The 15,766-nt window shown below is 36.9% G+C and overlaps 1 protein-coding gene across 1 annotated transcript in view; it reads right to left on the bottom strand.

Moving 5' to 3' along the window:
* Nucleotides 1-15,766, bottom strand: part of LOC140163878 (uncharacterized) — a 175,583-nt gene that overhangs the window by 27,268 nt on the left and 132,549 nt on the right. Inside the window, 6 exon segments of the mRNA XM_072187193.1 lie at nt 6,369-6,534; nt 7,552-7,640; nt 8,934-9,001; nt 9,922-10,005; nt 13,561-13,618; nt 13,919-14,176. Of these exon segments, the coding sequence (XP_072043294.1) occupies nt 6,369-6,534; nt 7,552-7,640; nt 8,934-9,001; nt 9,922-10,005; nt 13,561-13,618; nt 13,919-14,176 (723 nt within the window).

Below are 15,766 nucleotides of genomic sequence, written 5' to 3'. Positions count from 1 at the left end.
GTGGGAGATTAAGGTCATATCTTCCATAGGGTGTGTGGATTCAAACTAGAATAGCCCATTTCCTTCCAGTGGATTCAGGGTTGTAGCTAGCAGATTTTGACAGAAACTAGCCATTTTTATCGAAAATTTTCAAGGATAAAATTTTGAATTTAAGTGGTGGGCTCCAGCACTGAAATGAACCTTTATTGGTAGGCTATTCCAGTTGAGATCCATACACCCCCAATGGAAGATATGACCTTAACCTTCTACATAAGTTAGAAGTGAATGGGTGACTCCAATCTTGAAATCTATACCCCCTGTGTGGGAGATTATGATCATGTCTTCCATAGGGGGTGTATGGATTTCAACTGGAATAGCCAAACCTGAGGATTTAGGTACAAAACTTTTTTCTACACAAACTTCATCAAGATGATAAAACCCAAGAAACAATTAAATGTAAAAATAATCATAATTTGACCAATACACAAAAAACACATCATGCAAGCTGGCTGTAAAAATGAGCAGGGAAAAGTAAAACCATAATCTGGCCAAGTGACGTCGCTGGGTGGGAAAAACCTCATGTGCAATTGGCCCCTGAACATGCTTAAAGCAAAACCTCCTATGTAACTAGTTGGCAGTTTTGCTTTAAACATGTTCAGTGGCTAATGACACATAGGAGGTTTTTCCTGCCTAGCGACAAAATGAAATATAATAGCACCACCACCACATGAGCTAATTAAAATGAATAGCGCCACTGGATGAGCCACATAAAATGTATGAAATAAATAGACTAGTGATGGTTGGGCTATACCGCTATTCCAATTGAATGTCATACACCCTTTATGGAAGATATGACCTTCATCTTCCACACAGGGAGTGTGAATTTCAAATGAGTTTCCTGAATGGGTGGCTCAATTTGAAATCTACCATTGGGGGTATATGGATTCCAACTGGAATAGCCCATTTTGTTGAGTGTGTAAAAGTATAGAAATTGATTTCAGAATGGCATTGGATTATACAAAATTACAATACTTTTTCTAATTATGAAAAAAGAAAATTAAAAATTGCACTAGAAACTGTTTGAGGACAAGATTGACTAAATGCAGGCTAGTTTTTTTCATGAATTATAACATTGTATGCATTTTTTTTATAACATTACGGTATATGCATTTTTTGGGTAAGGTGGTTGTTTTTTCTATAAATTAAAAAATTTGCTTGGTGTTTTCTGCTATGATATAATCAATGAGGTAGAATCAAAGAGTACCAACTCCGCTATGCTTGTGTGTCATTCAGGGAGCGCAAATGGTGTACCTCTGGTATATGTTCGCTATGCACCCGGCAAGCTTTAATTCACAGTGTGTTGTTGTTTGCGTTCTGTGTGTGACATGTGCAGGATAAAATGCAGGATAAGCGTTGAGCCGTAAATGCAGAAAGTACACTGTTTGCCCTCATGATCGACACAACAAAATGGTGGATTTACCATAGCATTATGCTGGTTTCATACTTTCTGCCAGCCGCAACCATGACACTTCAAAATGCAGCGTGTACTTTTCTGCAAGCAGAGCGGCAAGAAAGCCAATGTTGCCGCTTAGCAACACCAAAAATCGTTTTTTGTTCTCATATGTCAGAGTGGCGCCGCTCCAGAGTTGACTTGAATTCAACTCCTGGCTTTGGGCACAGCTGTGGAGTGATCGATATATCGGCTTGCCGCTGATCACCGCTAGCGTTTCTGGCGCAACTGCGCAGTGAAGTATAATCGTCGTCAGATCGGCAAGTGCCAGGAAAGTATGAAACCAGCATTACATATGGAGCAATTTGAGTTGGTACTCTTTGAGTATAATGTCTTTGGATATTAATACTACATGTTTATTTGATCAGGGACTGGAAATCCTTGATTACTGTAAAACAGGTTATTTTCACAGGGTTAAATTGTCATGATTTTAAATGTTCTAAACAATTTTTTGTTTTCTTTTCTTCGCAATTTGAAACATCAAGTTTTATATCCACGGTCGCATGTTAGCCGCTAATAGCGTTAAAATTAAACCCCTTGAAAATTTCCTGTTTACAGTACATCATTGTGATCACCCCATGATGATGAATAGCAGACTACAAAGGGCGGTATTGCCAATTTTACCACGGATCGCTGCCCGCGCTAATCAAATTTTGTTAGGCACTTCACAGGTTATATTGGGACTGGCATAGTAATAGGCATTTAAACATCTCAAAAAATGTAACTAACCCCCCTTAAATATTGGCCATTATTCAAAAAGGGGCTATTGTATTACACATTTGTAAAATGTGCTGGAAGCAGAATTTATTTCTGCGCATTTTGACACCTCATTTGATACGACAGCCCAGAAAACAATAAAACACCGGTCAATTTAATGTAGTGAGGTCCAGATTTGAAAGTTGCACTTACATACAAATTTTTACAATACAAAAACACTCAGATATCATTACACAGATTTCCTTCCATTACAATGAATGCAAAATCAATAGAATTTACTGCAACTTTCAAATCTTGGTCTACATTGATTTAAATGTACGCTGTGACGTTAATATTTAGTCAATTGCTACAAATGAGGTGTCAAAATGTGCAGAAATAAATTCTGCTTCCAACACATTTTACATATTTGTAATACTATCACCCGTTTTTGAATAATGGTCATTATTTAAGGGAAGTTAGTTATTTTTTTTGAGATGTTTATGTGGAAATCACAACAAAATCAACATGTTGAGTGGTTTTGTACAAGAGAGCCCTATCTTCAATAGCTGCCATGTAGACAATTGATAATTTCTGCATTTTATTTTGTACACAATCTGAAAATGTGACACCTGGCAGCTATTGCAAATGGGGGTTTTCTTGACAGATGAATAATGATCAGTTCTTTAGACCTATGTAATGAAATAATTAGTTTCCCGTCACCCGCCCGCATCACCTTTTCAATTTGACCAAAACTTTCATTATTTTCATAAAAAAGTCAATTATCTGAAAATTGAGATGGAAATAATCAAAATTGAAACTCTCAAAATGTCTGACATCCCCTGCTGATCATAATCAGCAGTTTTTCTTAGTTGTAGGGGTAGAGGATGTGGTAAATAATGGAAATAAAGGATTACCTCTTCATGTTTCTAGTGATTACAAAAATTGCAAATTTCTTTTCATTTTAATAAAAACAAATTCAAATCTTTTCTCAATCTGTTGCAAAATGTCTGTAATGATGATCTAAGCATTAGTACCTGTTTTGAGATGGTCTTTCATCAACAATATAGGTAAAAGCCATGTAAATGAAAGTTTTGACAATTTTTTAATTTTTCCAAAATAATGAATAATGAAATCATGACCTCATATTTCACTGAAAAAAATGTGACGGGAACTAATCATTTCATTTCATTAGCCTTACCAAAACCATGTGAATATCAACAATGCATTGAACATGTTACAACACAAGGCAAAACAAAATTGTTGCGCTGTTCTTAGCAACTGAGACTAAATCCTGAAAAATCAGGGTGGCAACTCTTTTTATTTTAGGATGATTTTTTACAGAAAGTTCAAAATCTCAATGTTTTTCACTTGAAAATGAATGTTTTATTGAATGACTAGTCTTAAATTGATTATCTAAAAATCATCCAGCAGTCAAAATTGACAGAAGCACTATTTAATATTTTTGGGACTTTGAAAAAAAAAAGTTAAAAAAAAAATGAACACACCAACCAACCGACCAGCCATCCTGATTTTTCCCATTTAAGGGCAACACAACAAATTATTCTTTTGGCCCAATGCTTGAATTACACAGGTTATTCATTTCTGATGGATTTCAACTGAAATGATGAATAAACATGTATAACAGCTTTGTGCATATAGATGTGCATGTTAGTTGCCCTTTACCATAATCAGGGTGTTCCAAACATAGATACATAAGCGAATAACACAAAAATTATCATACTTTTTACCCTGTACATTTATTTTTGAGTGTCATTTAATTTGTACAAGCCTTCTCCCATAAAGAATTGCAATTTGCCACATAAGAAAAATGTGTGCAAAGCATAAATAAATTAAAAATTCAAGTTCACAGGCTTTTCAGGTTGGGTACGAGTCTGAAACTTGTTTGAATTATACTAATCTGTGACACTTGGAACACCCTGAGTACACAACTAAAGTACTACTTGTCAATATTACAAAATATGGAGGTGAACCGTCAGTGCAATAGCTGCCCTATAGACATTTGATTATTTCTATACTTCATATTGCACACAACTAAAGATATGTCACTTGGCAGCTACTAAGCACTAACCCAGTGATATCTTATAATATACCAATGACAACTATTATAGGGGTTTTCAGCTACCGTGTCACCTCAGAACGCAGTGATTTATACACCCAAATGTATAAGAATACACCCAAATGTATTTGAAATACACCCAAATGTATTAGGAATACACTCAACTGTATTAGGAATACACCCAAATGTATTAGGAATACACTCAAATGTATTAGGAATACACCCAAATATATTAGGAATACACCCAAATGTATTAGGAACACCCAAATGTATTAGGAATACACCCAAATGTATTAAAGAATACACCCAAATGTATAAGGAATACACCCAAATGTTTTCACTCAAATGTATTAGGAATACACCCAAATGCATTAGGAATGCACTCAAATGTATTAGGAATACACCCAAATATATTAGGAATACACCCAAATATATCAGGAATACACCCAAATGTATTAGGAATACACCCAAATGTATTAGGAATATGCATGAGGTGACATGGTAACCGAAACACACTATAATTGAGTTTCAAAAAGCTTCAGCATACCTGTTTGACTACTGTTTTGCTGATAGCTAGGAACAGCCCAGTGTCAAGAGATACAGAGTTTTTGTCCCTGTCTACCCAGGCTCTGTCTAGGCAAGGGATTATCTCAGGGGTTTTTGTGCCCAGGAATGTACAGACATCCAAAAATCGAAGCAAAGCTGTCCTGGTTTTACCAGACTTGTCCAGACCATGGATTAGCCTCCCTGGTCTGGACAAGTGGGATTCGGTGTTATGAGACATTCCTCTCCATCTAACATCACAACACCTGACGTCATCACAACATCATCAATCAGATGCCTGATGAAGTCCGAAGTTTTCGGACGCAACGTAGCAAGTATTAGAGTTCCAGTATTAGATTTAATTTACAAAACAATGTTTTGAGCTACTGGATGAATAATCTACACCAAGATAATCCTTAATCCATGTTTGGGAAATGTCTGGACCTGGACAATTTTTCCTGGATGTCTGTACATTCCTGGGAACAAAATCCCTGATATAATCCCTTGTCTGGGCAAAGACTGGGTAGACCGGTACAAAAACTCTGTATCTCTGGACATTGGCCGTTTCTGGAGAGTTACTTCATCCAATATCAAACCATTTTTGTTCACCCAATATCAAACCATTTTTGAAAAAATCCCCCCCCCCCTTTTTTAGTAGATGCCTAAGTAACATAGACTTATTGAAAATGGGATATTTCGGTTGCAATCCATGCACCATATGGAAGACATGACCTTAATTTCCCACACAGGGAGTGTGAATTTCAACATGAATGGGTGAGTCAATTTGAAATCAACACTCCCTTGTGTGGGATATTGAGGTCATGTCTCCTACAGGGGGTGTATGGATTTCAACTGGAATAGCCCAACATGTGCACCTCATGCAATGAACACAAAATCACATTGCATGATTCTGGTATGACCCAGGTGACACCTTTTTATGCAATAACCGGTCATGTGTGGGCAGCAAGAACAAAGGAATCTGCCGATTGAGCACGGATCTTGAATTCCAAAATGATTTGATAATGGGTACATCACATCAAATTGAAAGAATATCTTGTCACTTAAAAATTATCATCAGAAAAAACTTGTGATTCGAGATTTCCATTTTTTTAAATTGTAAACAGTATTGCCATTGCAATATATTTTAAGGAGAAAATATCAGGTTTGGTTTTATTCCTATTGATTAGAGATTTCCCTTTTTAAGGGAAAAAACAAGAATTAGAAACTCAAAAAGTTTCGATTAATTAATAAACTTGCAACTAAGATGTCAAAACTAATACTTTCAATTGGAAATTTAAATCTATATCCATATAGTCCGTCAACTCAGAAGTACAATGTAAATCTGTGTAGATCTATGCTTTGCGTTACACGCACTGCTTGTTAAAAAACGCAACACATAAAGAGCGTGGTGTGCTCAGCAAGTACGAATCGTGCAGCAGTTGGCGCGCCAAAGAAGCATTTACACACGCATTGCACTGAAATAATTATTCTCATACCTTCAGTTTCCAAGGTCTATTTACTTTGTACTTCTGAATTGACGGATTATAGTAAGCCTATACTTACCAATCTTTTAATTTCTTCTTTTCTATTTTCCATATCATTTTTATGCCTGTCGTCCCTCTCTCTTCCTTCTGTCTCGGCCTGTTGCCTATTTTGGTTTAATTCGTCTGTCAGCTTGCCAATCGTTTGGTTGCGCCCACTCAATTCTTCTTGTAATTCTTCAATTTTTCTGACAAAGACAATTAATCAATTCATTAGAAATACATCCAAATGTGTTAGGAATACACTGAAAATGTTTTCGAAATACACCCAAATGTATTGGGAGTACATCCAATGTATCAGGAATACACCCAAATGTATTAGGAATACGCCCAAATGTATTAGGAATACACCCAAATGTATTGGGAGTACACCCAATGTATTAGGAATACTCCCAAATGTATTAGGAATACACCCAAATGTATTGGGAATACGCCCAAATGTATTATGAATACACCCAAATGTATTAGGAATGCACCCAAAATGTTTTCGAAATACAACCGAAGGTATTCGCATAGCTACCAAATGTTTCAAAATACACCCAAATGTATTAGGAATACACACAGACGTATTAAGAATACACACACATGTATTGAAATTAGTGCTGTCATTGAAATGTTTTTTCTTATCAACATGTCAGCATAAAAATATGCCCATAACTCAGTCAAGAATGTCAATGAAGTTGAATAAACAATTGCATATACCACATTAAATACCACAGTAAATGCGTATTCTAATAAGCTAAAGTGAAAATGGTGATCAAAATGATGAACAACATTATCATCATCCTTCGGCTGCGGAGCAGGCAACTACGAGTTTCCTCCAGCTACATCGGTCTTGAGCCATTGCTGATAGTTGACCTTGACTCAGCATGCTGTCCATATCCCCCAAAAGACAGTACTGGATGTATTTCCAGCACAAGGTTCGTTGCTGTCCGGGTTTCCTCTTGCCATGAGTTGGGAAATACAATGCATACTCTTTTACTGGCTCATCGTCAGGCAAGCGGAGTATATGCCCTACAACAGTCACATCTTTCGAAAAATCACACTTAAAATTGTTTTTCGAGTGTTTGTGTCATAAGGAATGTCAATAAATGTTGTAATTCAAATTTTATGGCAACATCAGCAACTTTGTCTGATGTCAACAATAATTGCATGTCGATGACAGCACTAATTGAAATGCACCCAAATAGCCCAATGTCACCTACCTTTCTTTGGTTCTTAGCTGATCATTTATCATAACAAGTTGTTCGGAACTATTCCCAGAACTCTTCATTAAATTATCCATCTCAACTTCCTGTTGCCAAGGAAACAAACAAACACGATATTGTGAATGAAATGATTATATAAAAATATGCCAGTCATTACAGACAACAGAAACAAATTAGAGAACAAACCGCAGTAAGAATTTTTGTTATTATTTTATTTTTTTTATTAGTGATGGCACTACTGTTTTTTATCATTCTTAGTCAGTTTTCGTCATAAAAACTCGACTTGATTCTAAAATGAATGAAACGTTTACAATTTCACGTCTTTTAGTTGCACATACGACACGATAGACGATAGTAAGAACAAAAATTCCTACAGTTTGTTCTCATTCTGCTATGCCAATAAAATATTATTATAATATCATAAACTATTTTATTTACCGCATAAAATTCCCTACTCTAAAATGAAGAAAAATTAATTAAAAATACAAATTTGACAATATTTTTGCCAAACGACCGAAAAAGGACCAAAAAGGTTTTGCACATATCAATTACAGCAGGCAAAAGAATTAAGGTACCAGTTATGTTCACCCCCTGTATATCCTAAACCAAGGCAGGCATATCATAATGTATCTTTTAGCTCAAATTTAAGACCTCATTCATTGAAGTCGTTCAAGAAATAAAGACACAACAATCCCAAAACCCAAGAAAGATGCAAACTAAAAAGTTGCAGTTTGCTCCATTACATGCCCTATTGATTTGAACACAAAGTGTTCTCGAACAAGAGAACTAGCACCTGTTAAAACTACAATGCTGGCCATTAGTGTTGGGACGGTTTGATAGGGTAATGTAATTAAGCCCCCCCACTCCCCGATCAATGTTGAATCCGACTTTTTTGGTCACACAAGCCTTGTGGCACCCAACATTGATTGGTGGGGAAGGGGGAGGGTTGGGGTGTTAGGAAAGGGTTTAGGCTTGACACCAAAGAAACCTCCACTTTATCACGTTAATAATAACGGAAATAAGGTCATAATATAGTGTACGTTTTCCATAAGTGTCCCAACACATTTTGGCCATGGTTGTAGTGTTGTGCTTATATTGATCACAGAACAAATGCTCAACTTTTGATTTTGTTTCTTCCCTGGGTTTTTAGATCACCGTTTAATTCTCTACCAATTTCAACAAATAAGGTCTTCATTAAGCTTAAGAGTACAGGTATTAGCTGCTTGTTTTAATTTAGACATATTTGTCTTTGTTTAGGAAATACAGGGGTGAACATAACTGGTATCTTAATATTTTAGGTTTCTGGTGGTATAAAATAACATCTTTTTAGGTAAGAATGAGGCTATGGAACCTCTTTAACCCCATGAAATACAACTTACTAATTTCTTCTTATCCTCCATTAATTGGTTGCTGCGTTCATCACCAGCCTGCTGCTTTCTTTCTAAATCTGTCAATACAAAAAAAGCACAATTAAATTAATGCGACAATTAATTATAATTTTTACGCCCTTGATCTTCCACACAGTGTAGATTTCAAATGCATAGAGTCAACAATCAGGTAACCCCATGTGTGGAAGATTAAGGCCAAGTCTCAGGTTCTTTATGCTTTCTTGGTCAAAAAAGTCCCAAAATTTTGAGAAAGTTCCACTTTTGGGAAAAACAGGGGCTAGATTTCGAATAGAATCACAGAATCAATTCTCGTAATGATTTGGTTGCGAGAATCAACTTCTCTCATTGTATCATACAGTAAGTGCAGCGACTATGATGGATTTTGATTCTCACAAACCAAGGAGAAAGAAATCGAGGCCCTGGAAAAAGGTCTACATTTTCAAAATCCCCCTCCCACCCCCCTCAAAACAAATCCTGGAAAACGTCCCTGACTAGGAGGTGCCAGAAACCTAAAGGCTGCAGTAGTGTAGCATCACATTTTACTGCTAATGATCCCCAAGCCAGTGGGATATAGGTTTTATTTCACTGTACTATTCTAGTTAAAATCCTTACACCCCCTATGATAGACATGACCATAATCTCCCACACAGGGGGTGGGAATTTCAAATGGAGGATACTTGTATGTGAAATGGGCTATTCCAGTTGAAATCCATACGCCCTCTATGGAAGACATGACCATAATTCAAATGGAGTCACCCACTCGGGTAACCTCATTTGAAATTCAAAGTATGTCTTCCATAGGGGGTGTATGGATTTCAACTAGAATAGACCATATTGTGATTCATGTGAATCAATCTGAATGACACCCGGCCACGCTACATTTTTGTACCAATCTCAAATTCATGTACACATCAGGATTTGAATTATTCCGTCATGTCGACATGAAGAAAATCATTTTGACAACAGTACCAGGTCTTACCTGCAAATGAGTTCTTCAATTCTTGGATTTCTTTCATCAATGCTTCATATGCCACATCTTTTTCACCAAGTTTATTATTTAATTCTGCAAAACAGAACAGAAAGCAAAATTCATAAAACAAGAAATGAAATATAATTGTTCGATTGGCGCAGGTCAGGATTTTAAAAAAAAAGTCTTTTACCGGCGCAGGTCAGGATTTAAAAAAAAAATTCTTTTATTGGTAAAAGACAACTAATAAATGACCTGTTAAATTATTAAGATTCTGGTAAGAAAATGAAGTACTCACTCGATATATTTCAGTTCCTATCAGGAACCTTGTTCACTCTGCAATGACTGTAAGAAGTGTTTCTAGATGTCAGCAGACCCAAGTGGCTGTGATGACGTCGCCACTTTTGTTGGTTGCTGTTGTGAGATGATCTGGTCATAGATTCTGTCCAATTTGTATGCCCCCTCGTCCTTGTTCATAGTGTTTTTGCCCTGCTCCTGATCCAAATAGCTTCTTTAAGCCAACGCGTGGTTTTATCTGCCTCTTGATCGATGATTTTAGCCTCGTCCCAGCTGATTACATGGTTGCTAGCTGCGACGTGCTCAGTTATTGCCGATTTATGGATTTGGGATGTGGAGGATTTTCTTTGAGACCTGGTGAAATTGTTGGCACTTATTTTTTCAGCTTCAGTTTTGTGTTCATGCAGCCTTGTTTTGAACAAACGGCCCGTTTCTCCGATGTACGTCTTAGGGCAGCTATTGCATGGTATTTCATATATGGATTCTGCTGTTTGGAGGGGGTCCCGTTTGTCTTTGGGATGAACCAGTAAATTGCGCAAGGTGCAGTGCGGCTTCATGGCGGTTGAAAAACCATGTTTCTTGAACACTCTAGACACTCTCTCTGAAAGGCCCTCGACGTAGGGTACAACGACTGACCCCTTAGCTTTGTCTTTGTCGTCTTTCTTCTCCCTTTTCTTTGTTTTTGGATGTTGTTTTTCTTCCTTAACCTTGTCGATGGCCCAACCGGGGTATCCACATTGAGAGAGAGCGTCCTTGATCTTGCTTTCCTCTTCAACTTTGTCAGCCTCCTTTGTGACGATAGCATCCTTTCTGTCAAGGAGAGTCCTTACCACTCCCAATTTCTGGTGTAAAGGGTGGTGCGAATGGAATTGTAAGTATTGGTTTGTATGTGTAGGCTTCCTGTAGATAGACAACTTTGTGTTGCCATCTGGTTTTCTGGTAATTTGAGTGTCTAGAAAAGGAATACTGCCATCTACCTCCTCCTCATATGTAAATTTAATGCTCCCAGTTGGATCAATTTGGTTGAGATGATCAGTCAAGTTGACACATGTAGTTTCACCTTTTTTGACAATTTCGAGGACATCATCCACGTAGCGCTTCCAAAGCTTCGGCCTACAGCTGGGTGGTGCAGTAGCTATGGCCTGGACTTCCAACCATTCCATGAACAAATCGACAGCAATCGGGCTGAGGGGACTGCCCATGGCGGCGCCTTTTTTCTGCTGGTAGATGATACCTTTGGAGGTGAAATATGTAGTTGTTAAAATAAATTCAACCAATTCCATGATGTTGTCAACAGTCAATCTTGTCCTAAGGTGAAGAGTACGATCTTGAGCCAATTTCTTCCTGATTATGTCCAGGGTCAATTCTATGGGTGTATTGGTGAAAAGCGAGACTACATCATGAGATATCAGAACTTCGTCATCATCAATTGTTATGTCCCGAAGATCTTCGGCCAACTGTTTGGAATTCAACACATGGTGGCTTGTGGTTCCAACCACGGGACTAATAATGTCGGCAAGGGAACGAGACACGTTATAGCCGATGAAGCCTGTATAATCAATAATTGGGCGCAGGGGATTGTCCTTCTTGTGAATTTTTGGGCTACCGTAGATACGAGGGATTATCTCTGCCGTCGGGTACAAGAATTTTTTGTCCTCGGGTCTAATTTTCCCTTCTTTTTCTAAACGACTTAGGATACCGACAAGTTGTTTCTTGTATCGGGGCGTGGGATCCTTGTCCAACGTCATATAAGTGCTGGTGTCATTTAGCATGTTGGCCAACTTTTCCTCACTTCTTACAGTCATTGCAGAGTGAACAAGGTTCCTGATAGGAACTGAAATATATCGAGTGAGTACTTCATTTTCTTGGATCTGTTACCAGAATCTTAATAATTTAACTTGACTTTGAACGATCCTGATGAATCTCATCAATAATAATAAATGACCTGTTTCAGGTGTGATTCAAAGTGAAATATCCTGTAAGTAGTAGAAAATCCTGAAAATGGGCTGAAAATCTATAAAATTGGCCACAAAAAATCAGGAAATATCCTGAAGAATCACACCCTGGACCATGTTTTTGAATACTTGTGTTTTTGAGGACAGTGATACATGCAGAATGTCATGAAACAGTTAAAAAATGCATGTTTCTCGCTTTTTTAAAGGGTGTGATCGACTTTTTTTTTCATATTCAGTTTTCCATCATCCATTGAGTGAGGCCTACCATTAAAGCATTATGTTTCCAAATTTTGAGTTGTATTCCTCCAATGGATTTGATATGAGAAATTGAAGACCTGAGCGGAAGAAGACCGTAAGTCCACTTGGCCCCTCAACATGTATACACTAAAGTTACGTACAGTTTCTTAGGGTTTTATAATGTTTAATACATGTTCCAGGGTGAAAATATCATGAAAGGAAAGGTTGTGAAAGATTTGTTTTGGTCCCTGAACATGTATACAACATTACCAAACTATACAAAACTATACGCAACTTTAGTAAATACAGGTTGAGGGGCCAAGTACAATCCAGCTGGGAAATTTGGCTAGTTTTATGTTAAATTCCAGTTGAAAATTGTTGAAATTCATCAAATCCAGTTAAAATGTTGCACAACTTGGCTTAAAATTATAGAACTCCATAATCTTCCACAACTTTCCCACTTTTTATCGATGAAAATTATTGGACCTGAAATAATACAAATTGTTGTATTTGGTTGGAATTCCCAAAACTTCCTTAAGATGGTGATGTTGTTTTGAAGTAGAATATCTCATTTGGAAGACAATTACTATATACTCCCTATTCCAAAAATATTACAGTACTCATATTTTGGGATTAACAAAATATTATCTTGTTTTGCCAAATGAAACATAGCTAAATCCTAATCCTTTACTTAGTTCTAACTGGCAATAAAAGTCAAATTTTAATATTTGGACAATTTGAGCATTATTACATTTCTTATAACTGTAGTCACAAAATTCTAAGAATTGGCACAAGTCTAAGCATTCAAATCTTGAGTATATGCTAAGAATGAGCTCAAAATTTTAATATTTTATGTTATTTTTGATAATTGGTTATGGAATATATTAGAAAATGTGTTTTCCAAAAGTTATAATGCATAACTTGAAATTAGTCTTTGTACAAGTCTTTGGGCTTGATAGTCACAGCATACGAAAAATACCCTAAAATGCATGTTTTTGGCAATTATTTCCAAAACTTGACCAAATATTGAAATTTAACTATCATTGCCAGTTAGCCCTAAATAAAGGATTACGATTTAGATGCGTTTCATTTGGCAAAACAGGATAATATTTTTGTAATTAAAAAAATATTAGTGCTGTATTTTTCTAGAATAGGGACTTACCTTCTAGTGAACTATCAACTTTCTGTTTATTTTCTCTTTCTGACTCCAATTCTTTTTCCTAAAAATGGAAAAATATAGAATAAAAAACTTTAAAAAAATGCATATTCTTGATGGAACAGTTTAGTTGGCAAAATGCACATATAATGTCTCAGGCGCCACATCTAAGTTTATATTGCAATCGTATGTTATTTGCTCACCCCAAAATATTTTTCTAGCCCCCCAAAAAATTAAGAAAATTTTTTGCGGCGATTTTAAGTCAATTTATTGATTTTGCTCCCCTCCCTTGAAATTCACTTTGCCCCCCCCCCCTGAAAAAAAATCATAACACTGCAACTGCTAACACAACAAAATAAAGTACCATTTTAGCAAGAGATTCATCCTGTTGTTTTTTCTGTTCTGTCAATGACGACACCACATCTTGTAGCTGTGATATCGCCTTCATCTTTTTACTCATTTCCTCCGCCATCTGACTCTCATCTTGCTGACACGCCTCTAGCTCCTCAATGCGGAATTTGGAATCATCTAAATCCTTAGTTAAGTGGTCTAGTTTTTCGATGTGTGTGGCTTCTTCCGCTTCAAGCTCTGCTATTTTGAAGTCTTTTTCCTCCATTTGATTCTGTATGAATTTCAAAAAAAAAAATTAGTCATGGAAGTTCATCTGTGTTGGTAAATTGGGTTAGATGAAATCCATACACCCATTATGGAAGAAATGACTGAATGGATGAAATGTACACCCCCTGGAATTTGTAATTTTTGGTCATCAAGCTTATCTGTACCTGCATTTGTTGTTTATTTGGTTTTTTAGTTTGTCTGCTTATGTGAACATTTCATCACTTGTTTCAGTACACTTTTGCATTGTTGTTGGTGTTCTGTGGGTCTTGAAATTGGTAATTTTTTGCCATCAAACTTTGTGCAAACATTTGTTATTTTCTGTCCCCCTCTGTTTTACTTGTTTCCCCACACTCAAGTTTGCTCTTTTTATCAGTAGGGCAACAAAAGTTAGTAATATGAAAAACAGTGGCTTTTTTTGCACAAAGGAGGTAGGGTTGAATGACCGTATATAGGTTGGATTTCCAGTCTGCCTAATAATCATGAAGCGCCTGTGGCCAAATGGTTAAGGCGCAAGTCTGGTTAAGGTAAACCGGAGGTCTTGGGTTCAATTCCCAGGCGGGATCACTTTCCCATTTCATTCTTTAATAATAGCTTGACGACGAAATAAAATATCATCATAGAAAGTTAGTAATACAGGCCGCAATAGAATTAAGATACCAGTTATTTTTACCCCTGTAAAGTTGCACTTTAATGTTTAAGCCAGTGGAAAGCCCCAGTACCCCAGGTCAACATAAAAAGTGGTAACCATGTGTGTTCTTCCTTTTTTCAAAACCCCCCTTTTCACTGATTTTTCATTGATTTTACCCCCCTTTTTTTGCCAAATCACTGACAAAATCAGGGTAAAAATACCCCTTTTCAAGGTTTTCAATGAGAAGATTTCCAGACACCCCTTTTCAATGACTCCAAATATTTTAATATATTAAGTACAAAATGTGCAAGTATGAACATTACTTTGTGTCTGTTGTACTCCCAGATGATCCTGTGTTATTAACTGGGGTAATTACAATGCCTGTATACTGATTTTAATTGAAAATGAACCAAAGAGGAACAATCCTCGAAGTTTTGTGTACAGAGGTTCCTTTAAAGTATTGTGGTACCCAAGTTTTGACACAAGACCTCAGGCTGCACAACACTATGGGTTGGATACTCAGATCAGATATATCTTAAACACATACAGAAACAGATAGTAGAAATTCAAATGTACAATTTTGTGGTATCAGTCCAGGTTCCCATCCAGGTTATCCCAGTTCAGACACCTCTGGGAGATCATCGTGCATGTACAGCTTCTACATTATCTAGGAACAACAACGATACAAAATAAAACTTACATCCATCAGAATTCGAACAGAATTAAAAACCAAGGAAAAATATCACTCGGTCGGTCGTAGAATTCGCCGGGAGAATTCGCTCCAATCACTGCCAATGTTTCCCGCAATGTTTTCAATTCACCACATGGAAAAGTGTATACGGCAGCCAAAAGCGGTTACATCTGACACCATCGATGTTCGCGTCGCTCATTCAGCTCTCTTCAAAAGCGTGCGGGAGCATACGTGCAACACCCACTAGACAACTATATCGGGAAACCGCCGTGCCA

Source organism: Amphiura filiformis, chromosome 11 (genome assembly GCF_039555335.1).
Source record: "Amphiura filiformis chromosome 11, Afil_fr2py, whole genome shotgun sequence".
NCBI lineage: Eukaryota > Metazoa > Echinodermata > Ophiuroidea > Amphilepidida > Amphiuridae > Amphiura > Amphiura filiformis.
This window is presented reverse-complemented; position numbering and strand designations above follow the sequence as displayed.